The sequence below is a fragment of the Polypterus senegalus genome, chromosome 16, assembly GCF_016835505.1.
Source record: "Polypterus senegalus isolate Bchr_013 chromosome 16, ASM1683550v1, whole genome shotgun sequence".
Lineage (NCBI taxonomy): Eukaryota > Metazoa > Chordata > Cladistia > Polypteriformes > Polypteridae > Polypterus > Polypterus senegalus.
This window is the reverse complement of record NC_053169.1, coordinates 15,502,251-15,528,066: the sequence shown is the minus strand read 5'-3', so window position 1 is coordinate 15,528,066 and position 25,816 is coordinate 15,502,251. Positions and strand designations below refer to the sequence as shown.

At 43.6% G+C, this 25,816-nt stretch overlaps 1 protein-coding gene across 2 annotated transcripts in view; it reads right to left on the bottom strand.

Annotated features, from left to right (window-relative positions):
* LOC120516453 (collagen alpha-1(XIX) chain) overlaps positions 1-25,816 on the bottom strand; it is a 478,053-nt gene that overhangs the window by 127,190 nt on the left and 325,047 nt on the right. Inside the window, exons 22-26 of one of the 2 annotated variants that reach the window (XM_039738131.1) lie at positions 25,563-25,595; positions 7,985-8,023; positions 5,816-5,863; positions 3,638-3,673; positions 3,505-3,558 (exon numbers count right to left, since the gene is read on the bottom strand). In XM_039738131.1, the coding sequence (XP_039594065.1) occupies positions 3,505-3,558; positions 3,638-3,673; positions 5,816-5,863; positions 7,985-8,023; positions 25,563-25,595 (210 nt within the window). The remainder of the gene's footprint in view (positions 1-3,504; positions 3,559-3,637; positions 3,674-5,815; positions 5,864-7,984; positions 8,024-25,562; positions 25,596-25,816) is intronic. The other variant, XM_039738132.1, reaches the window with a different exon arrangement.

Below are 25,816 nucleotides of genomic sequence, written 5' to 3'. Positions count from 1 at the left end.
TGCTGAGTCTTGTCGCTAATTAAATCCGTTCTTTAATTCCATGGCTTGTTGCTGCTCTCATTGTGCAATAATTTGTCAGTTTTGGTCTCCAGGCTACAAAAAGGACAGGGCAGCATTAGAAAAGGTCCAGAGAAGGGCAACAAGGCTGAGTTCAGGGCCATAGGGGATGAATTATGAAGAAAGATTAAAAGAGCTGAGCCTTAAGGAGAAGAAGAGGAGACCTGACTGAAGTGTTTAAAATGATGAAGGGAGTTAGTCCAGTGGATCGAGACGGTGACTTCAAAATGAGTTCATCAAGAACACGGGGACACAGTTGGAAACTTGTTAAGGGTAAATTTCACACAAACATTAGGAAGTTTTTCTTGACACAAAGAACGATAGGCACTTGGAATAAGCTACCAAGTAGTGTGGTAGACAGTAAGACTTTAGGGACTTTCAAAACTCAACTTGATGTTTATTTAAAAGAATTAAGTGGATAGGACTGGTGAGCTTTGTTGGGCCGAATGGCCTGTTCTTGTCTACAGGGTGGTCCAGATCTAATTATGCAGGTCCAGATCATCTGGATGACTTTGATTTATGTGAGAACAATTCCAGTTAGGCGCCAGGCGATTCTTCATGTCGTCAGTTCGCACACTTCTCGATGGTCCGGGATTTTTCGGATGATTTTCTATGTAATAAACTTAAGTTATAGCATAATGAAAATTGCATAATTAGATGTGGACCACCCTATAGAGTGTTCTAATGTTCTAATTTCCAAAATTGTTGACTTTCTCTTTGCTAAGAGCACCGTTAAAATGTTTTGTGGACTTGAGAAGATCAGCATTCCTCAGACCTTCACCTTTCTTTATTTTCAGATATTGTGTGATGGTCACAGTCTGCTGGTCATATTTTGGTTCATTTTGTATCTCACTAATTGTTTAGCTGTTACTTAAGGAAAAAGAAACAATTAAGGGGTCTGAGTCTTCAAGCGCAAGTCAGTTAAAATGAATTCAAAAGAAGTTAATGAGCAGCAAAAACAGGTCACTCATTACGAAAAGGGTTAGAATGAAAACCTGCAGCCACTGCGGCCCTCCAGGACTAGAGTTGGGGACCCCTGCTGTAATTGTCCACCAGGGACCCCTACAGGGCTGCTCCACCGGACTCCAACTCCCATACAGCTTCCTGTGAGTGTCCAAACTGGGACTCTGTATGAGGGACACTGCCCCCTATTAAAGTGGGGGATTAATTGCTCCCTGCCATCCTCTACTTGATTTCTCTACAGGGTGGGATGCCAGAAGAGTACATCAGGTGTCCCTGGTTTAAGGGTTTCAATAATTGTGTTTTTCCACTGGGCCAGGGGTCAGCGCTGTCCTCTAAAGCTTTCTCCTTTTCTTCTTCAGAGACATCACTTCCACTTCCAGTCCTGTCAACCCCGCCTCCTAAAGATGTCACTTCCACTTCCAGTCCCTCTGTACCCACCTCTTCCTGTCACCTGACCTTATAACAGCCATGTTTTTATTTTGTACTTCAGTTCGGTTCTGTAAAGGCATCTTGTATTGATTTCTCATATTGAACCTGATTGCCAAGTATACTGGGTGGGTACCCCAAACCTTTCTTTGGCTGCGTTTGTTCCGCTTATTTTACAGCGGCTACGTAACAAGAGTTAAAAGAGGACCAGACATCATACTGAGGGTCCCCGTTAAAAAGAATCTGTGCTTTTGATAAAAGGAGCTTATATTTCGAGCAGAGTTTGACGAGAGTCGTTCCACAATAAAACAACGATGAAGCCCCCGGACACGCTCCAGGAGTCTCCAAACTTGTAACGGGAGAACATGTTGAGAAATCGGATGAATGGAAGACTCAGCTGGCTCTTCAGAACACCATTAAGTGAAGGGGTGAATTCAATCCCAGCAAATCCTTTCTTTTTCCAAACAACGTCCATACAAATCCCCCCCATGCCTCGATCATTAGATGCCGCCTGGCAGAGGATAATTTGTCATTGCCAGTGTACCTGAGAGTGACGTTAGGATTATTATACAGGGTGACGCAGGGAAATGGTAAATTTTTAATTGACGTTCAATGCACAGATAAAGACATTAAAAAATTAATTTAAAGATGAAACATATTGTACAGGATATGCAGCTAATGATGGTAATCAATATTCATTCAATATTCGCTTTATGGTTTAAAGAAAACCTCATGAAGGTGTTCTCCATTTCTCCCTCCACATTCTGACAGCCTGTTGTGAAAATTCTGCATTGCTCGACATAACATGTCAAGAGGAATGCCAACGATTTCCTCTTCAGTCCTCCTTTTAAGTTCAGCAGTGGTTGCAGGACTTGTGTGGCACACTTGACTTTTAAGATGTTCCCCACAGAAGAAAATCACAAACTGTGAGATCTGGGGATCTCAGAGGCCATGGAATGTCACCGTTGCGTGAAATGACGCGCCTGCCAAACAATCGTCGAATAGCTGCCATCGATTGTCGGGCAGTATGTGAATAGGCTTCACCTGGGGGCTGAACCTGTTTCTTCGAAATTACGCACCCATGTTGTAATTGTATGAGCAGACGGGACATGATGATGACGTCCTAACTGGTAGTGATGCTGAAATTCCCTTTGTGCAGCAGTCACACTATCACCATTCTTATAAAAGGCTTTCCCAGCGAACGCTCGTTGCGCACCACTCCATTGCTCCATTATAACTAACGACAAGGGGTTCTAAATGAGGTCACATTGGTCACCAAACAACTGCCGATGCCCCAGGGTCGCCAACACCTAGCTCTGTTTCCCTGCGCCACCCTGTATTAATAAATTAATATACCAGCCAGTCATTTTCCAACCCGCTATATCCTAACTAAAGGGTCATGGGGGTCTGCTGGAGCCAAACCCAGCCAACATAGGGTGCAAGGCAGGAAACAAACCCTGGGCAGGGTGCCAGTCCACCACAGGGCACACACACACCCAGCACATACTAGGGACAATTTAGGATCACCAATGCACCTAACCTGCATGTCTTTGGACTGTGGGAGAAAACCCGTGCAGACACCGGAAGAACATGCAAACTCCACGCAGGGAGGACCCGGGAAGCGAACCTGGGTCTCCTTACTGCGAGGCAGCATCGCTACCCACTGGAAATTAATAGACCACCAAAATGTAAACCTTTGACTTAAAGGCCACCAACACCATCACACACACTCCATGCTGCACACGAAGGGCATCTGTCTGCTTTAACCCCCTGGCTTCAATGGCTCTGCAGATAAGCATTCTACACTAATAATGATGGCACATTGATACCCGCTGGTTGTTTATTTCACATTTATGTTCTGCGATGAACACGTTCCATCAAATAAATGAGTAGGTCGTTCATGGCAGCAGGCAGATGAAAAGCGATATTCACAAGAATGGATCAATGTAACAAGAGCAAAACAATTATTAGAGACAGCTCATTCTTTTCAACATGGCCGCATTCCAGAAGATATTCCAGCAGGTTGTCCAAAGTTAACTAAAACCATAAACCATTTACCTCAGATCCGGGTGGTCCTGAAGGGCCTGGCAAGCCTGGGTCCCCAGCATCACCCTAAGAAATAAAAGCAAAATGAGTGGAGTGAATTACACACAGATATACAAGAGACAGCAGCGGAGTAGTTGTTCTTTACCTTTAAGCCGGGTGGTCCCTGAATGCCGGATTCACCCTACAAAAGAGGAAGACAAATGTTACAAAATGGCAGAGGAGAATGGATGGATGGTGACAAGCAGCCACAATGGGAAAGCAGAACGGGGGTATATAGTTGGATTGGGGATACAGTGGACCCCTTCACTTTCTGCACACTTAATTGTGTTGGGCAAGGGGATGCCCACGTAACACCTGGCTGTGGCAGATAGAGGGTCATTTCTGGAGGGTGGGACTGGACCGCGTGTCTGCCTGGGGGGGTTGCCAACCAAGATCCCGAGCTGTTTCGTCATGTGGTGGGTACCACTGGTACCTATACCAGTGCATACTCCCAAAACTGACCTGACCTAATAAAGGATTAAAAACACCAAAAAGGAAAAGAAAATCATCATGCTCCCCCATAAGGATGGTATTAGGGCAGGTGATGAGCAGCACTCTGGTATTCACCAAGCATAATGCTTGGAGTTCTGCCCAAAGCATTCCATTTTTGTCTCATCAGACCAAAAGATCTTTTCTCTTATGCTCCCTGAGTCTGCTAAATGCCTTTTGGTAAGAGTGGTGCCCATCTAACCACTCTACCAGACATGTCGGGTAAATGGAGTGATGCTCAGACGGTTGATGGTTGGTTGTCCTTCCAGCAAGTTCTGAGTAGAGTCCTTCTGACATTCTGATTTGTAATAAATGGGTAAACATTTTTGAGTACCTGTTTTCACTTTGTCATTATGGGTTACTGAGTGTAGACTGATGGGTAAAAACGGCAAATTGGTCCATTTAAAATGAAATCTGCAACACAATGAACTGGGCAGAAAGTGAAGGGGTCTGAGTACTTTTGGAATACTTTTTCTGTATTACATCTTTGACATTTTACTGGTATAAGTGAGCTAAGTAAAACCCATAGGAAGCCACCCTGCAGCACTTCACCCCACAAAAGACCCCTGGTTTACTGCTCTTTTTACTTTGTCATATGCAAAGTATGGGGAAAGTATTGGATTCGTCCAAAAATTTGATGTCAAGATTTTGAAGAATCTCAACGTTTTAGACCTCCCTGACTTTTTCGTATACGAAGTACAGGGAAAGTATTGGAATCGTCCAAAGATCTGATGTCAAGATTTTGAAGAATCTCAACGCTTTAGACCTCCCTGACTTTTTCGTACATGAAGTATAGGAAAAATATTGAAATCATCCAAAAATTCGATGTTGAGGTTTTGAAGAATCTCAACGTTTTAGACCTCCCTGACTTTTTCGTATATGAAGTACAGGGAAAGTATTGAAATCATCCAAATATTCGATGTTGAGGTTTTGATGAATCTCACCGTTTTAGACCTTCCTGACTTTTTCGTATATGAAGTACAGGGAAAGTATTGGATTCATCCAAAAATTCGATGTCTAAATTTTGAAGAATCTCGACGTTTTAGACCTTCCTGACTTACTCATACATGAAGTGTAGGGGAAGTACTGGAATCGCCCAAAGATTCCATTTTGAAATTTTGATGAATCTCAACGACTTAGACCTCCCTGCCATTTTTAGAATTATGTCTGTGTGTCTGTCTGTGTGTGTGTATGTAAACACGATAGCTTGAATACGCTTTCACTTCGGTCAACCAAATTTTGCCTACAAGTATTAGGTACAAAACATGGATTTCTATTAACTTTTGGTCTATTTCCTCTAACCAGAAGTGGTACTTTACCTGTTATTCATGCAGCTGTACAGTCCGATTTATTATAATAATTGTTCAATATATTATTAATTTAATTTGATTTGTTGTTGATGGTTCTTTAACATACATAATATAAAAATATAATCATTGTCTTGCGGTTTACTCCTCAAATATCCATCCCCATATCTGAGTATATGAGAAAGTCGAGGGGAGTCGAGGGGACTCCTGATTTTTTTTTTACTTAGAGGTCTGCATTGATACTGGTGACTGAAAATCCCCAAAAAAGCAGTGTGTGAAGACTGAAAACACAGGAATGGCTGCTCCGTGATGTCGGCTACAGAGATTTAAATCCATTCAGAAATCCTCAATGCCAGCCCCAGTTATTCCTAAATGGAGAGTACAGAGATGAGACCTGAATGGCCTGAATCACAAATAATGCACCTATAAATAAAAGTGGACAGACAAATACACCAAAGAATTGAAGACGGCGGCCCTCTGGTACTTACTGTGTCTCCTTTGTCCCCCTTTTGTCCTTTCTCTCCAGGGTCCCCCTTCTCAAACAGAAACAGCGTATTAGTGAACAAGTCATCGTCAGACACTGAAAAACACATTCATTTAACCCCTGAATGGCCTGCTCAGGCATTTAGCTTGATGGCTGCAATGCCACACTGACTGGTGGCATTTAGAAAGCGAGAATCAGTCTGAAGCAGAGGACGGTGTGTGAGGACCCAATCTGATCGATAACATCGATCCTGCAGAACTCTTTCGACAAAATGGCAGACCACATACGCGAGGACACCAGTGGAAAATAAGGGGAAGTGCATTTAGGGCTAAAAGAGTTGTGGGGCTTTGGAACAAACTACCAAGTCATGAAGTTGAAGCAGGAACCCTGATGACTTTTAAGAAGAAGCCTGATGAGGTATTGGGACAGCGTAGATATGAGCTGAAGAAATCAGCCTGATGGTCTCCTCAAGGTCTCCTCTCATTTGTCAGATTGGCTGAATAATTGAGCAGGAGCAGGTCAGACACGTCAACTCATAAAGAACAACGCAGGGTATTTAGAAATGGAGGTGGCGGTGTTGATTTCTCAAGGGACTTTGGTTATGTAGTCGCCTTAAATGATAGAACAGAGGAAGATGGTAATGGAAAATTCAAAGGGAAGCAAAAATTTTTATTATACTTCTAGACAATAAAACAAACCACTAAATGTAATGTGTGTGTCTAGTCCATCAGAGCAATCTGATTGGTCAATTTGGCTTTGATGTGATTGGTCACTTTGGCTTTGGTGTGGCGATTGAAAGAGGAAGCGCGAGTGCGAAATACACAAGGAGCAGAAACCGGAACAGGAGGCACACTGAGGGTCGCCTTCAAAGATGGGAAATATTAAAGCAGACAGGAGAGGAGAAAACCACCTTGAAAATAACAATCGAGTTTGAGAAGCAGACTTAACGGATACGCGATTGAGAGAATGGAGTGCCGGTCCAGAGAGGTTCAGGGCGCACGCTGAAGGTGCTGAAGGTACACGTAGGGCCAGAAATAGAAAATACTTTTAAATGATTCTATTACCTCTCTTTGACAGATAGCATGCCTAGTATATAAATAATATGATCAATAGTATTTCCAATGTATCGACACATTTAATGTATCTGTGACAATGAATGTTTTTGGGTCCGTTTTATTTTTTTTTATGCCAGTGTGCTCAGGCTCAGGTTCTGTGGGTGTGCATGGTTGTGGAGTTGGGTGGATACATAGTATGCATTGTGGAGAGGAGCTGATTGCTTAATTAGTTCAGCTGTTCTACATTGGCACCCTGTGGGTGGTACTGTGGGTATTTAGAGCTCCTCACCCACAAAGGTATAAAGGAGAGTCTCCAAGTTTCCATCTGTTGCCCCTCGCCGTAGGACTTTGATAAAAGATAAAGGATGAGGTAGATGGGCAGAATGAAGAGACTGCACAAGGGAGTCTTTGATATCGGGAGTCGTGAGGGGTGCACAATCCTCAGTCACACTCAGTCAGGACTCCACGTGCCAAGCCGTGTGCAGGATGACGAAGGATGGCAGGAAGCTGCACCACTTTGGTAAGACGGGGATGTCAGCCTTAGTCGGAACCTCATGTCAGACCTCACCGGTGTGGTTGGCCCTACCAGGGGGTACACGACTCCTAATGGCATCACTCAAGGGATCGCTGATCATGCAAACTCTGCCACGTTAAGGTGCTGACTCTCTGCAAGGCACCTTTTCAGTATAAACCCAAAGAACCATTCATATGCTAGCAAGGGGAACCTTTAAATAACAAAACATTCGATCATCCACCTTTATATGTGTCCATCCAGTCACTATATCTCTGTGATTCCAAAAGACGGCGCATTACAAATATTTGTGGTAATAAAATGCACTGCGTTTGTCATTCCAACAGACGGCGTATCACCAACATTAACACTACTTTTATGAATCCCATACCAAATGGCATATAACAGGGACATATGCATTGCAAATGTTAACGCTGAGGTCTACACTGATTAGACGGGTAGCACAACTACTATATAATAACGATATCAGTTTAATTGAAAACATCAATGGCAGCATCAGTGGAATCAGCAGTGCAGTAAACTCCTCACCACCAGCAGCTTTGAAAACAATTTTAAGCAGGATGAAAAAAACCGAGGATAAACTTACTGATTCACTGAGGTGCCCAAGTCCATGACTGATTGCTGCCTGCAAAACAGAAAGGAGAAGTCAACTTGTAGTGTTGTCCTGCTGCACGTGGGGCTGCAAAGTTTGGAGGTCCTGGCCATCTTGTCCCAAATGGGAGGCAAAAAAGCAGAAGGATTTCTGACATTCTGACATTCAGTTTGGAGTTCAGGAGATTGTCTTGACCAGGACCACACCCCTAAATGCATTGAAGTAACTGCCATGTGATTGGTTGATTTAGATAATTGAATTAATGAGAAATTGAACAGGTGTTCCTAATAATCCTTTAGGTGAGTGTATGTGTATAAATATATATATACACATATATATATACATATATATATATATATATATATATATATATATACATATACACACACACACATATATATACTCTATACATATATATACTCCATACATATATACATATACTTCTTCTTCTTCCTCCACCACTCCTCCCGAGTCTGGCTCCCAGAGTAGTGGCTGCTGGCCTCTTTTATAGTTCACCCGGAAGTGCTCAGGTGCTTGACTGTTGAGTTATGGCTACACTTCCGGGTGTGGTGAAAACACTGCCCATAAGGGCTCAGGAGTTCCAGCTGCAGCACTCCCTGGCAGTGCCTACGGGACCCAACAGGGCTGCACCCAACTCTAATGCCCATGAAGCCCTGCGGGAAACCAAGGCACCGCTCCAACCCAGGGGGCGGGCATCTAGCATTCAGTGAGAGGTATTGCACAGTCCATGGCTGTTCCCCCTGAGCATATAATGAAGGGGCATCCCGGCCAGTCATGGACTCCAGCTGTTCCCCACAGTATATATATATATACATATATATATAAAATAACACACACTCACACATATACAGTATACTGTATTATAATAAAGCAATAACAAATTCCCAAACACACACGAACATCTGGCCCGGATACTGAAGATCTGCTGCTGTCATTAACAGACTTGTAGGTGGCACTAAGATGGTGAGACCCACCCAGATCTACCACAGGTTTACATTTAAAAGACTTTAACATTTGAATACAGCAGACCCAGCTTGTTGTGTCTAATATATAATAGAATATATTGCACAGTTACGATTCTGAACCAGTTAGATGTATAAAAATAGGCAATGTAAAGATATCAGTTAAAGGCTAGAATATTTTAAGTGTCAGGCACAATCAGGAAGCAGTTCCTGACTTCAATGAATCTGACTCATTCTGTACCCTCAGGGCCTACAAACAGACCCCGTAGCTGCAGCTTTCATTTCTTCTGGCAGCACTGAGCCTTGGAGTCGATGAAGAAGGAATGCTCCTAATTATCCGAGTTTACCCTCGGCAGACAGCACTCTGCACCGCTCTCCCCCGGAGAGAGGGCTCTGACTGCGGTGAGCAATCATGAGGTGGGATCTCAGAATGCCCTCTGAGCGCAATCAAATCCCAGCTTTACAACGGAGACGAAGCACTTCGGAAGCAGAGCAACGGCTGATTGTTCGAGTGACCCTTTCATATTCTCGGTGTCACTCTCTGATCCACATGAAATACCCAAAGAGTCGGACTGCAAGTCGTCTCCTATAACAACAGTCAGGAAAGACACCTGCGTGGATGGCACTGCAGTAATCAGCAGGTCCTTTCTTTGCCGCTGTATGATGTTGCTCAACTACAGAGCCTTAAGGCACACAAGTGCACCAGAGCAGCCTGTCTAGACTGACAATTTCAGGAAGAAGAAAGTAAGAAAGAAAAAAGAAAAAAACAACGGTAAGGTGTACTTAATGGAGGATATCTCCTTATTACAGAGGGGAGCAAATCTGAGCTGAGCTTCCATCGAAGACACACACAATCTCCATATGAATTATTTATTCTCATTCTCAGGGAAAGCCTACAACAGGTGCCGCCAACAGAAATCCTAATTTAATGTAATCGAATTGAAAGGGACAGAGGAGTTCAATGGCGGCAGCTCTCTCATCCTCACCCGTTGGGACAGCGTTTGGTGAAAGATGTTCACGTTAATACCAGAAAAACAATGAGTGCATCACATTACTGTTGTCACGTTAGACTCGGGCCTGAATCCTTAAGTAGTCTGAGAGCAAACGTCAGAATATCACAAGCCTGTGGGCAGTAAGGCCAAGTGATTAAGGGATGGAACTGGGAACTCCAAGGTCCTGGATCAGTTCACACACCTCTGACTCAATGGGTGTCCTTGAGTGTGTCACGTAAACCACCGGTGGTCCAACTGAACTGATATAAAAAAATAGAAAGTAGACATGGCACTGATCCGCTACACTGGGGGTCTCACACCCCGGTTCTGGAGGGCTGCAGTGGCTGCAGGGTTTTCATTCTCACCCTTTTCTTAATTACTGACCCGTTTTGGCTCCTAATTAACTTCTTTTGAGTTCATTCTAATTGACTTGTTTTTTAAGATTTATTTCCCTGAATTTCTTCATCATTGCTCTGAATTGCTTCATTTCTTTCCTTACACGGCACCCAAACAGAAATGAAATGTGAAGTGAGGGAGCCAACAGAAGACCAACTAAATAAGGGCCTCCAACTCCGGTCCTGGAGGGCCGCAGTAGCTGCAAGTTTTCATTCTAACCCTATTCTTAATTAGTGCCCTGTTTTTGTTGTTAATTCACTCCTTTTCCTTTCATTGTAGATGACTTGCTCTTGAAGATTCAGACCCCTTAATTGTTTCGGTTTCCTTAATTAGCTACCAAACAATAGTGAGCTAGAAAACGAGCCAAAACACGACCAGCAAACTGTGCCCATCATACAATATCTGAGAATAAAGAAAGGTGAGGGTCTGAGAAATGTCGATCTGCTCAGGTCCATGAAACATTTTACCAGTGCTCTTAGAAAAGAGAACACATTCGGAAATGTCTGCTATTGCACAATGAGAGCAGCAACAAGCCATGGAGTTAAAGAACGAGTTTAATTAACAACAAGACTCTGCGCCTAATGAAGCAACTGGTTAGAATGAAATTGGTTGGAGTTTGAGGCCCTGACTTGGTCGTCTGTTGGCCCACTCGCTTCACGTTTCATTTCTGTTTCAGGAAAGAAATGAAGTAATTCAGAGGAACGATGAAGAAATTCAGGGCAACAAGTCCATTAAAATGAATTCAAAAGAAGTTAATTAGTAGCAAAAAACAGGTCAGTAATTAAGAAAAGGGTTAGTCCATCCTGGACTGGAGTTCGAGACCCCTGCTCTACACAGCATCAGCGTCCGGCTAATTCCTGTTTGGCTTTATTGTCTTTTTAAGCCAAATCAATTACACAAGTCAACTATCTGAAGGAGGGCAATAATTGCCTACTAGCCAACTACGTAAAGTTAAAAGCTCAGAAAACTGAAGTTTTAATCTTTGCCCCTCCTGATCTGCACCCAGCAGTTATCTTCTGCTATCTCCACCTCTCCTCATACATCTCTCTGTAATTTGGGTATCTGATCAATGTCTGAGTTTTGATGCACATGTTAGGAGTCTCAGTGGTTGTTGCTTTTATCAATCAATCAATCAATCAATCAATCAATCAATCAATCAACCAACATTTATTTATATAGCACATATTCATACAAAAAATGTAGCTCAAAGTGCTTTACAAAATGAATAGAAAAATCGAAGACACAAAAATAAACATAAGTCAACATTAATTAACATAGAATAAGTAAGGTCCGATGGCCAGGGTGGACAGAAAAAACTAAAAAGAACTCCAAAAGCTGGAGAAAAAATATAAAATCTGTAGGGATTCCAGGCCATGAGACCACCCAGTCCCCTCTGTTTTAGTTTTTTTTCCCCCATTTAACAACAACAACATTCATTTATATAACACATTTTCATTCAAAAAATGTAGCTCAAAGTGCTTGAAGCTTCCTCCAAAATGAAATTTTTATTCCATCTTGGAAAAGAAATATCTGGAGATAGAAAATGAACATTTCTTACAATTACACACACGCATGCCTACAGTGGGAGTACAGAATTATACAATGGCAGAGCAATTCTGTAAGATAGACTGGAAAGTAAACCGAACCAAAAAAAAAATGCTTGAATCAGTCAGCCCCTCCATACATTATATTATATTACAGTTGCAGAAATTTAAAGTTTATTCTTTAAACAGGCTAATATTTTACAATAGACTACTAGGAACTGTTGAACATGTCCTTAAAACAGGGCACTTTAATATGTTAACAGTCAGACCCTCTTAAACTAAGAACGGGAGGAATATGTTTAAGATTCTGGGAGTAGTGTGGCCAGATGGTGGCAAAGTTTCCAATATTTAGAGAAAGTGGAGCTATTTTTTGTGATACTCATTTGTCAAAGTGAAGGTTTTATTGCATGCCCAGCATGTGTTACTTTTGATTTAAGAAACTAGGGGGCTTTGCTCGAGGGTGCGCCACATGCCAGCCACTTCGCATCTCTGTTGCTCGCGTTGTGAAGAGGGGGGCTGAACGGATGCTAAGGAGATGCGGTCAGATCAGCTGCTGGCTTGCTGCTGAGCTGTGCGTTCTGCTTAATGCACTGCTCGGCGACCATTTAAAGGCCTGTACAGCAGCTGTCCTTTTGTCTCACTGCCTTGTCTCGTGGGATGTTAAAGTGTCTCCGAGAAAATCACGTACCGTCTCCTTCCAAAAGTTTTTTTTTATAATAGAGAGATTTATCCAAGCTCTGTTACTGGGGCTGCGATGGAAATGCTTATCCATGTTTTCATCTCATATACCCAGCATCTCTCCTCTGCACATGTCCAAACCAACGCAATCTCGCCTCTCTGACTTTGTCTCCCAACCATCCAACCTGAGCTGACCTTAAAATGTCCTCATTTCTAATCCTGTCCATCCTCGTCACACCCAATGCAAAACTTACCGTCTTTAACTCTGCCACCTCCAGCTCTGTCTCCTGCTTTCTGGTCAGTGCCACCGTCTCCATCCATATAACATAGCTGGTCTCACTACCGTCCTGTAGACCTTCCCTTTCACTCTTGCTGGTATCTGTCTATCACAAATTACTCCTGACACTCTTCTCCACCCACTCCACCCTGCCTGCACTCTCTTCTTCACTTCTCTTCCACACTCTTCATTACTCTGTACTGTTGATCCCAAGTATTCAAACTCATCCACCTTCGCCAACTCTACTCCCTGCATCCTCACCATTCCTCTAACCTCCCTCTCATTTACACACATGTATTCTATCTTGGTGGTCCTACTGACCTTCATTCCTCTCCTCTCTAGAGCAGATCTCTACCTCTCCAGGGTCTCCTCAACCTGCTCCCTACTATCACTGCAGATCACAATGTCATCAGCAAACATCACAGTCCACGGGGACTCCTGTCTAATTTCGTCTGTCAACCTGTCCATCACCATTGCAAATAACAAGGGGCTCAGAGCCGATCCCTGATGAGATCTCACCTCCACCTTGAATGCATCTGCCGCTCCTACCGCAGACCTCACCATGGTCTCACTTTCCTTGTTCATATCCTGTACAACTCTTATGTACTTCTCTGCCACTCCCGACTCCCTCATACAATACCACAGCTCCTCTCAGTCACCCTGTCATAAGCTTTCTCCCGGTCTATAAACACACAATGCAACTCTTTCTGACCTTCTCTAAACTTCTCCATCAACATCCTCAGAGCGAGCATCACATCCTGGCATGAAAGCACACTGCTGCTCACTAATCGTCACCTCCCTTCTTAATCGAGCTTCCACTACTCTTTCCCATAACTTCATGCTGTGGCTCATCAATTTTATCCCCTTGTAGTTACTACAGTCCTGCATATCCCCCTTATTCTTAACAATCGGTACCGGTACACCTTGGTGAATCCATGCCTGGGGGAATTCAGGCTGATCTGAAGGTGAAATGGCTGCCTGCTGCTATGGAGATGGACCTAATGAAGCAGCCACTAAGTGGCTGTTGTACATTTGAATCCTTAATTTGTAATTTAAGCTGTACAGCACAGAGTGTAGGAACCTTTCGACTTGTTTCTAGGCTGATGGTGAACACAAAAGCGGCCAAGTCTTGCTGCCAGGGAACCAACTCAATCCCCCATTAGGATGACTCTTGGGAAATGCGGAGCAATTCACGCTGGCAATGGCTGCAATCCAGGAAACAAGGCATGCCAACAGCACGTGCTGCTCTGACGGGTTACTTTTATTTATTTATTTATTTATTTTTACGTCATTTGTCTTGTCTGTTGTATTGGCGTTAATCAATTTCTTGATTTAGTTTCAATAAATAAAGAAGTCCACAGTAGGCAGGTGTCCTGCTGCTTTTGTTTTCCTTTCTGCTTCACCCACTGAAGCTCCTGACAACATGAATTAGCTTTCTGTCTCTCTTAACTCCACAGTTTTTTTTTAAGCAGCTCTTTTCATTTTAAATTCCTACATGTAAGCCGCTGCCTAACGCCGCATTTGAGGCTCTCGTAGATCCTGCTGCTGGCAGTCTGCCTTCCAAAATGAAAGACATAAACTAAACGTACATTTTACAACGTTACCGTTCAAATTCCTACTGACGAGGGGGCCTCCTTAATAATACACCATCAGGGCAATAAATTAGAAATTCTTAAAAATATTTAACATGTCACTTTTATTATTTTTGGAGCATCGTGTCAAAGAGGAGAAAGGCAGATACCTCATCCGTACACCTGATTGGATCTTAAATCAAATCCTGCAAAGAAACCTTGCGAAAATGGACTCCCTAATGCTTACCAGACTCTTTACATAAATGCCTACAGCATCTCCTAAGGTTCATTTCACTCAAATTTAGGTTTGCATTTGGACCACAAACACCAGGCCCATGTGAGAAGTGGATATCCACAATTTGGATGAAGGACTCACTGAAGATCTGGACAACGTTGGACAGTGGCAGAGGAAGGCTAATGAGGTTTTGCCTGTGGAATAAACCCTAGTGAGCCATATTCCTGGCTTTCCAGGTCAGGTCAGGTTGGTACACTGGTACAGCGAGTTGCCGTACCCAGGGGCGGTCCTAGCCTGTTTGGTGCCCTGGGCGAACACCCCCTCTGCAATAAAACAAGCTATTGGAAATGTAATGTCTAACAGAGACAAAATCAAATTTTACCTTTATACAGCACCAAAATATTTCATTATAGTGTAAAGAATTTTTACTTTAGTACCATCTCCAGTCATCAGTTCACCAGGGGCCTCATGTATAAATGGTGCGTACGCACAGAAATGTTGCATAAGAACTTTTCCACGTTCAAATCGCGATATATAAAACCTACACTTGGCGTAAATCCACGCACTTTTCCACGGTACCTCATACCTTGTCGTACGCAAGTTCTCCGCTCGGTTTTGCAGACTGGCGGCACCAAGCATCAAAGCAGTGCTACTGTTCCTGTGTGGTTACTCCTTATTTTCCTGACGAGGCTTTATAAATACACTGAAACTAACCGCATATTGTTTATTAGTGTAACGCATCTGATTGTAATTAACTTGTAACAATATAATGGTAGAGGGAACAGCCATAGTATTCCAAATACCAGAACTGCCTTAGCGTTGTTACTCTCACTGCACCTTCGTCTTCGTCTTTCAGCTCCTCCCGTTAGGAGTTGCCACAGCGAATCATCTTTTTCCATATTACTCTCACTGCACCACTCGGAGTATTTATATCACTGTATCTGAGTGTGAATCACAGCAGCAGCTGATCGGAAAGAGAATTATCGGTATACAGCTTCAAGGACACACTGTCTCAGCCACTACAAAACGTTTTAAAGCCTTTCCTGTACGGACCTCGTGGTTCAGAAGCAGTTTCATCCCAAGAACTTTAAACGCAGCCAATCAAGTGCTCTTTGTAGAACTGTCTGTACTTCTAAATACAATTATCTCACTGTAAACTTGTACTACAGTTATAATATCGCACAACCTGAGTCACTTTATAAAGCGCGTATTTACATATGATGACGATATCATTTTTTAGGTGAAATGCAGCAAAATACGTTTATTAAATTATACACATAAAACTTTAACTTCATTTAAATAATCTATATTCTTCACTGGGACTGGCGTGAAGAATAGAATAATTAAACGTGTACTATGAAGATATTTCAATGTTCTTTAAACGTTTTGAAGAATCAGCACTAAGCTTACAGATGGCTTAACGTCTATTACAGAGATGATTGTGTGGCGATCGGTTACTTGGGGAAAGAAAAGCAAGGACTGCAGTGGCGGCTACGCCAATATATATTGAATATAAAACAGAAAGAGAAAATAACAACACAGCTAAAAACGCAGCGACAAATTTCGGCAAAAGTTAAATGCTTGTGTCATGAGCACGAGGCGGCTATGCAGTGTCTGCAACGGACGTGGCCATCCACCGTGCATAAGCTACTTTACTGACATTGGCGGGCTTAAGGAGCCACCGATTCTTCCTCTGCCCAGTGCCAACACAAGCCTAGAGCCGCCCCCGAGTACTGCTGCAATAAATTATTTCATCGAAGTGAAACACATGTTTAATAAGGTGCTTTAACTCCTATCATCATGAAAATGATATCACGTATACATCTCAGTATTTTAGTTATTCAGAGAGCTGTAATATCACGAATGTAATGGACTCTGTGTCCAGTTGGAGGAAGAGAGCCGGTTTAAGAAGCAAGTAGTGATTCACACACACAAAGCACATAGAAGATCAAATACAAAACAAAGCATTTAACGTGCTACTTTAATTACGATGTGATTTGAGAAACTGGTTAATTAAATGATTTTAAGATGAAGTTTATGATGTTCTACTAAATGACAAAATAAACTACGTGATTAAAGTGGAAATGTCGAGATTGAAGTTGACATTTCGTGCTTTTTCCCCACCGTGTGCCTTTTTTCTCTGTACCCTAATAAACTTTCATATGACACTCAGACAGTGGGCTTACAACTTGGCTTTTCACGGCGACTTTGATATGTGACTTCTTTTTTATTTCCGGCACTGTGCGATTTGTGAATGTGAGCTTTCAACTTTCTCCAACACGCTATGTCACTCGATCAACTTCCTTTTGTTGATTACACCACCGTTTATTTGAACAAATAGTATGTTTTTCCTTTGCCTCCACTTGGTATTCGCTGAAATTCTTATATTTTCCCCGTGCTTTTCCCATTGTCTTTTCACAGAAGGCTGCGCTTAAGGGCGATTTATATTGATTTGCATATTCAAAGAAGCGTAATTCTGGGAGGATTTGGGGCGTTACAAAATGCGCGTGCACGAGCGTTAGTTTTCACGCTGATCGGGATTTATGTAGAGGAAGAACGTGAAAGTTGGAGTACGCACAGATTCCTGCACCTGGACTTTCACTGGATTCCAGCTCACTTTCAAATCCATTTTAAGATTCTTGTATTTGTTTTTACATCCTTTAATGCTTTGTGCCCCATTTTATCTGTCGGAACTGCTGCACCCGTATGTACCGTCTCACCCCTCTCAGGTCAGCAGACCAGATACTTTTATTTGTTCCTAAGGAACGATGCAAACTTAGAGGTGATCGGGCTTTTTCAGTTTTTCAGACACGGAGAGGAAATCAATATAATTTTAAGCAAATATGACCCATCTGCGTCAGGGTCCGATGAGTGTTGTGTGTTTGCATATGTCCTTTTGCCCTCAACATTTGTGGCAGCTTATTCTGTTAGTGTGAACGGGTTTGGCTTCCTTGTCTCACCTCTCATTTTTCACCCACAGAACTGCCGCTTCATTGATAGTTTGGGGTTCATCACCCCAGTCTCTTCAATCTCCAGGCCAGGGGTCTCCAACTCTAGTCCTGGAGGACCACAGTGGCTGCAGGTTTTTATTCTAACCCTTCAATTAGTGACCCGTTTTTGCTGCTAATTAACTCCTTTACTCTTCATTTTACTTGTTTTATAAGATCTGAATTGCTTCATTTTTTATCCTTAAATGGCACCCAAACAGAAATGAGACATGAAGTTAGTGTGCACCCTTTTTTGGTATTCACACGACTGCCTAATATTAGGATAATCCTTCCTTTCTTTCTTTCTTTCTCTTTCTTTCTTTCTGCTTGCTGAACACAATTTTGCCCAGATGGATAATTTATAAACAAACAAACAAACAAACAAATAAATAAATAAATAAAATAAGTAATTTGAGGTTAAGACGCTATATAAAACAGCCTACAGTATATGTTCCATCCCTGCTAACTATTTTTAAATTCCTTTAATCTGCCAATTGTACAGGGTGGTCCAGATCTAATTATGCAGATCCAGATCGTTTGGATGACTTTGATTTATGCGGGGGCGTTTCCAGTTCAGGCGGCACGGTGGCGCAGTGGGTAGTGCTGCTGCCTCACAGTTAGGAGACCCGTCTGGGTTCACTTCCCGGGTCCACCCTGCGTGGAGTTTGCATGTTCTCCCCGTGTCTGAGTGGGTTTCCTCCAGTATCTCCGGTCTCCTCCCACAGTCCAAAGACATGCAGGTTAGGTGCCTTGGTGATCCTAAATTGTCCCTAGTGTGTGCTTGGTGTGTGTGTGTGCCCTGCGGTGGGCTGGCACCCCGCCCAGGGTTTGTTTCCTGCCTTGCTCCCTGTGTTGGCTGGGATTGGCTCCAGCAGACCCCCGTAACCCTGTAGTTAGGATATAGGAGGTTGGATAATGGATGGATGGACGATTCCAGGTTGGCGCGAAGACGATTCTTCATGTCGTCAGTTTGCACACTTCTGTGATTTTTCAGGTGATTTTCTATGTAATAAACTTATTAAGTTAAAGCGTAATGAAAATTGCATAATTAGATCTGGACCACCATAGCATAGCACATCCTGGTAGAAGAAGCCCCTCACTGCTCACACAGGCAGGAATGGGCCTTCGACTAGTCCCAGAATGTGTGCATATGAGTTTGTCTTTTCTCCCCCTATGGCTGTCTCCTGCCATAGTGTCAAATTTGATCCTGTCAATCCCTTGCCAAGCAGGCAATCGTTTATGCCAATCAGACGAAAAAAAAAAGAGACCCCCAAATGCTTACAAGATTAGCAATTATAAAAAGAACAGTTAAACTGCTTCAACACCGTAGGCCAACACCAGTGCTAACATTATCTTAATACATGCAAGACTGCCGAAGCCAACTGTGCTGGGCAAATTCCCCATGCGTGGATCTCAGACATGGTGTCTAATAACAGATGCATTTGCAAAAAAAAAAAAAAAGTACAAATGACTTCTCTTCTTAATTAGCAAGTCTGCCTCGGAATAGATGAAGGGATGAAAAAAGGTCAACACAAATGACAACGTGCTAATAATTTACATAATTTCTGGAGGGAATTAGAAACACGAGAACAAGCCAATAACAACCGTGATAGCAAATAATCCAACGAATCTCTCGTCTTCTGCAGACGACGTCTGGAGGGGATGCAGTGACGGTGGACTTCATGTTGAACGGGTGTGTAAGCAGAGGTCAGGTGCTTATTTAAATATTTAAATTAACATTCCTGCTCATTGTTAAACAGGCGCTGTCTGTTTTAGTAAGTCCACCTATCTGGTACGGTCTAGATCAGGGGTGTCCAACGCGGGTCCTGGTGGGCTGCAGTGGCTGCAGGTTTGCATTCTAAGAATCTTCTTAGTCAGTGAGCCGTTTTTGCTGCTGATTAACTTTTTTTGCCTTTAGTTTTAATTGATGTGACTCAGACCCTTTAGTCCAGGGGTGTCCAACTCGGGTCCTGGAGGGCCGCAGTGGCTTCAGGTTTTCATTCTAACCCTTTTCCTAATCAGTTTTCACTGCTAATTAACTTCTTTTCCCTTCATTTAAATAGCCCTGTTTTTAAGGATTCAGTCCTCTGAATTGATTCCTCTCTTCATTAAATGACAGCCAAACAGAAATGAGATGTGAAACGAGACAACAGATGACCAGCTAAATTGGGAATTCAAACTCCAACCAATCTCTTAATGAGAAGCTGATTCTTGTATTTCACCTGACCATCCATCCATTATCCAACCTGCTATATCCTAACTACAGGGTCACGGGGGTCTGCTGGAGCCAATCCCAGCCAACACAGGGCGCAAGGCAGGAAACAAACCCCAGGCAGGGCGCCAGCCCACCGCAGGTTTTGTATTTCCTCTGAATTGATTTGCTTCTTCATTAACTCTTTGAGGGCTGAATATTTTTTCCAGTTTTCAGAAAAGCACACAAAGCAATGGTTTCACACATACAGTGCATCTGGAAAGTATTCACAGTGCATCACTTTTTCCACATATTGTTATGTTACAGCCTTATTCCAAAATGGATTAAATTCATTTTTTTCCTCAGAATTCTTCACACATCACCCCATAATGACAACGTGAAAAAAGTTTACTTGAAATTTTTGCAAATTTATTAAAAATAAAAAAAACTGAGAAAGCACATGTACATAAGTATTCACAGCCTTTGCCATGAAGCTCCAAGTTGAGCTCAGGTGCATCCTGTTTCCCCTGATCATCCTTGAGATGTTTCTGCAGCTTCATTGGAGTCCACCTGTGGTAAATTCAGTTGATGTGACATGATTTGGAAAGGCACACACCTGTCTATAGAAGGTCCCACAGTTGACAGTTCATGTCAGAGCACAAACCAAGCATGAAGTCAAAGGAATTGTCTGTAGACCTCCGACACTGGATTGTCTCGAGGCACAAATCTGGGGAAGGTTACAGAAAAATGTCTGCTGCTTTGAAGGTCCCAATGAGCACAGTGGCCTCCATCATCTGTAACTGGAAGAAGTTCGAAACCACCAGGACTCTTCCTAGAGCTGGCCGGCCATCTAAACTGAGCGATCGGGGGTGAAGGGCTTTAGTCAGGGAGGTGACCAAGAACCCGATGGTCACTCTGTCAGAGCTCCAGAGGTCCTCTGTGGAAACAGGAGAACCTTCCAGAAGGACAACCATCTCACAGCAATCCACCAATCAGGCCTGTATGGTAGAGTAGCCAGACGGAAGCCACTCCTTAGTAAAAGGCACATGGCAGCCCGCCAGGAGTTTGCCAAAAGGCACCTGAAGGACTCTCAGACCATGAGAAACAAAATTCTCTGGTCTGATGAGACAAAGATTGAACTCTTTGGTGTGAATGGCAAGCGTCATGTTTGGAGGAAACCAGGCACCGCTCATCACCAGGCCAATACCATCCCTACAGTGAAGCATGGTGGTGGCAGCATCATGCTGTGGGGATGGAACTGGGAGACTAGTCAGGATAAAGGGAAAGATGACTGCAGCAATGTACAGACACATCCTGGATGAAAACCTGTTGCAGAGCGCTCTTGACCTCAGACTGGGGCGACGGTTCATCTTTCAGCAGGACAACAACCCTAAGCACACAGCCAAGATATCAAAGGAGTGGCTTCAGGACAACTCTGTGAATGTCCTTGAGTGGCCCAGCCAGAGCCCAGACTTGAATCCGATTGAACATCTCTGGAGAGATCTTAAAATGGCTGTGCACCGACACTTCCTATCCAACCTGATGGAGCTTGAGAGGTGCTGCAAAGAGGAATGGGCGAAACTGGCCAAGGATAGGTGTGCCAAGCTTGTGGCATCACATTCAAAAAGACTTGAGGCTGGAATTGCTGCCAAAGGTGCATCGACAAAGTATTGAGCAAAGGCTGTGAATACTTATGGACATGGGATTTCTCAGTTTTTTTAATTTTGGATAAATTTGCAAAGATCTCAAGTAAGCTTTTTTCACGTTGTCATTATGGGGTGTTGTGTGTAGAATTCTGAGGAAAAAAATGAATTTAATCCATTTTGGAATAAGGCTGTAACATAACAAAATGTGGAAAAAGTGATGCGCTGTGAATACTTTCCGGATGCACTGTAAATCAATATAAAATATCTTTTGCTGACGTCGGCGCCCGTTTGGCGACTTTGGAAGCAGCGGCTGCACAGGGGCAGCTCAATGACCAGCAGGAATACGCGATTGGTCGGCCTGCCTGGCAGTCTTCACACAGCAGTAGGAGTCGCAGTGTGGCGCAATCTGGTTTGTACCGCTTGTCACCTACCGGGTGAATGTTGGCGTAGGTGCATTAGCTACACAGACATGTTCAGCACCACAATCAGCTGATGCTGGACCCTCACTTTTGCCATTTGATCTCCAGATCACTTACATCAAAGTTTGACAACTCTGACACACAAAACGCCACCCACAGAGTATTTGGCTTTGCGCATTTGCTTTGGTTTTTCACCAGATGTCGATGCCATTTGAGGGGTTGTTGTTTGCTCTTCACTACTCATGAACATGTGCAGGTAATTTCGGTTAGATCAACGGAGCTAACTTTAAAGAGAGTCGAACTAAAACATAATGGCGAGTTTTGTCACAGTTTACAGCTGATTACCGTCCTCTACCCCTGAATTTTGACAAAAGTCAACATCCGCCGTGAAAGAGTTAAATGGCAGTCAAACAGAAATGAGATGTGAGACGAGCCAACAGATGACCAGATAAACTGGGATTTCAAACTCCAGCCAATTTCACTCCAACAAGTTCCTTAATGAGAAGCCAGTTCTTGCTGTTATTGAATATCAGGACTTGTTGATGCTCTCTGCAGACTCTTGATTTTCTATTTTTTCAAAGATCACCGTCAAGATGTGATGGTGACCTGAGCAGACCAACATGACCGAGACCTTCACCTCTCTTTATTTTCAGGTGAGCTGTTTTGTGTCTCATTATTGGTTGGCTGCTAATTAAGGAAAAAAATAATTAAGGGGTCTTAGTCATAAATAGGGCGGCACGGTGGCGCAGTGGTAGCGCTGCTGCCTCGCAGTTAGGAGACCCGGGTTCGCTTCCCGGGTCCTCCCTGCGTGGAGTTTGCATGTTCTCCCCGTGTCTGTGTGGATTTCCTCCCACAGTCCAAAGACACGCAGGTTAGGTGCATTGGCGATCCTAAATTGTCCCTAGTGTGTGGGGGTGTGTGTGCGGTGGGCTGGTTTGTTTCCTGCCTTGTGCCCTGTGTTGGCTGGGATTGGCTCCAGCAGACCCCCCATGACCCTGTAGTTAGGATATAGCAGGTTGGATGATGGATGGATGGATAGTCATAAATAGCAAGTCAACTAAAATCAAGGCCAAAGAAGTTAATCAGCAGCAAAAACTGGTTAAGAAAAGGATTTGAGTGCTCCTTCGGTAGCTATAGGGCCACGAAGCTGTGGAATGACCCTCCTGCTAATATAATCAGGCTGAAGACTCTTGACTACCTGTGGTGGGCTGGCGCTTGCCCAGGGTTTGTTTCCTGCCTTGTGCCCTGTGTTGGCTCCAGCGGACCCCCGTGACCCTGTAGTTAGGATATAGCAGGTTGGATGATGGATGGATGGCTGAGTGCACTCTTGACTGCAGTCCAGTATACCCCGCCAAGAGGTGCTGACTAGCGGTGCATACTGCATCTCTGTTTGTCAGTCATTTGTACAGAAATATAAGTCATACAATACTTCTGAACTGTTTACTAACTCTCCTCCATTCTGTTTCTCTTCTCTGTGTCTTTTTGAGGCATTTATGTAGTGCTAGTGCTCTCCTGCCACTGTAAAGAGCATCTGAGACACTGGGAGCATTGAAGTCATTAGATGGAAAACTTTTGTAAGTCGTCCTGTAGTATGACCAGGATGGTGTGGGTGGCCAGTTGGCTGAGTTCTCCAGGACTGTGACTGTGTCGGACTTTGTCGTTCACTTTCTCTCTTATAACTGGTCGTCATATCTCCAGGGGTTTATTTTCTACAGGGTTGCTGCTGTCTGGAGTTTTTGCTTTCCCCTCCTCTGTTGTCAACATGCACCAGTTCAACAATTATTTAACACACAGATGCTGTTGGATTCTGTTTATGTTTTTCAGCGGCGGCGGACGGCCGGGACCTGTGCCCGGCCAGGACACCCCTTTGACACTGGGTCCGGGGGAGTAGCCATGGGATGCACACTACATCTCCTGGAATGCATGGTGGCAGCCCTCCTGGGTTACGTCGGGGCCACAGGCATCGGACTTCAGGGCTCAGCCCTGTTGGGATCCAAGACCACCACTGGGAGGAGCTGCATGGCTTAACGTGCCCCTGTGGGCTGGAATGCAGCCTGAATTAGGTTAATTATCACCTGAAGCACTTCTGGGTGGGCTATAACAGGAGCCTGCAGCCACCACTCCAGAGTCAGAGTCTGGAGGAGGAGGAGGACAAAGCTATCTGGGAGGAGTAGAGGAAGAGGAGAGCGATTTTTGTGGGTGTTTTTCTTTTTGTGTGTGGGACACGAGGAAGACGTGCCCCACAGCTGAAGAAAAATAAATCCTTTGTTTCATTTTTACGTACCTCCGTTGTCAGTCTGTGTCGGGTCGATGCCTACATAGCACCTTTGCCACAGAGCTTCTACTTGTTACCTGAGTGTTTAAATAAATTGTCTACTAAATCTGTATTTTGTAATTTGTAAAATCCATACTGGGCGGCACGGCGGCGCAGTGGTAGCGCTGCTGCCTCGCAGTTAGGAGACCCATCTGGGTTCGCTTCCCGGGTCCTCCCTGCATGGAGTTTGCATGTTCTCCCCGTGTCTGCGTGGGTTTCCTCCCACAGTCCAAAGACATGCAGGTCGGGTGCATTGGCGATTCTAAATTGGCCCTGGTGTGTACTGCTTGGTGTGTGGGTGTGTTTGTGTGTGTCCTGTGGTGGGTTGGCACCCTGCCTGGGATTGGTACCTGCCTAGTGCCCTGTGTTGGCTGGGATTGGCTCCAGCAGACCCCCATGACCCTGTAGTTAGGATAAAGCAGGTTGGATAATGGATGGTAAAATCCATACTTGCATTTTATCATAGAAATTGTTACGGGGCCTGCACCTGCACTTAGTGAAGAGAGCTATAAAAAATAAATTGAATTGAATTGAAGTTGAATCTAATTGAGGGTCAGGGTCATGTGGAGTCTATCCAGGCAACACTAAGCACAGTGTAAGAAACAGCTGTGGGCGCGGCACCAGTCCATTACAGGGTCCGCTCATGTATACCACCCTCACCCATAGGACCAGTTTGGAGTTGCCAATTATCCCATTGGCATAAGGCTTTGGGGAGTGAAGAGAAAGCCTATGTAGACATGGGAAGAATGTGCAAACTCCTCATAGACAATGATTAAATGTAAGATCCAAACCCAGGATGTTAAATCTGTGAGACTGAAGCACTGCCCCCATTTTTAATCTGACATACAAAAAAAAATAAAAGAAAAAGAAACCCCAAAAAAATAAAAAACGCAACCCAACATTTAACAAATAATAAAAGTAAAGTGAGTTTGTGTCCATTCGGGTGCTATGCCTCTGTCATTCCAACAGATGGTGCATCACAATCATTTGTCGTAATAAAATGGACGCCATCTGTAATTTCAACAGAAGGTGCATCACAAATATCAACAATACTTTTACAAATATTTTACTAAAATATAACAGAGACATATACATTGCATTTGTCATTCCAATAGATGGCACATCACAAACATTTGTAGTGATGCATTTCATTACTAGAAATGAATATCAAGCACCATCTGTTGGAATGAAAAATACAGTGCATTTTATTACCACATACATTACAAAATACATTCCAATAGATGGTGCACTGCAAACATCATTTACTTAGATGTCAAGTCATTGTAGACTGCTAGCACAGCTTGGTAAACATAAGAATGTAAAAGAAAGTCTGACTTACAGGTCCAGGGGGCCCTCTTGGTCCCATTTCACCCTAAAACACAAAACAGAGACAGGTATTCACTTATACATTCATTCATATGCTATCCATTTTCATATTTATGTGAACAGGAGCAGTAGTGGGCAGCATGGTGGTGCAGTGGGTAGCGCTGCTGCCTCACAGTTAGGAGATCCAGGTTCGCTTCCCAGGTCCTCCCTGTGTGGAGTTTGTATGTTCTCCTCATGTCTGAGTGGGGTTCCTCTGGGTGCTCTGGT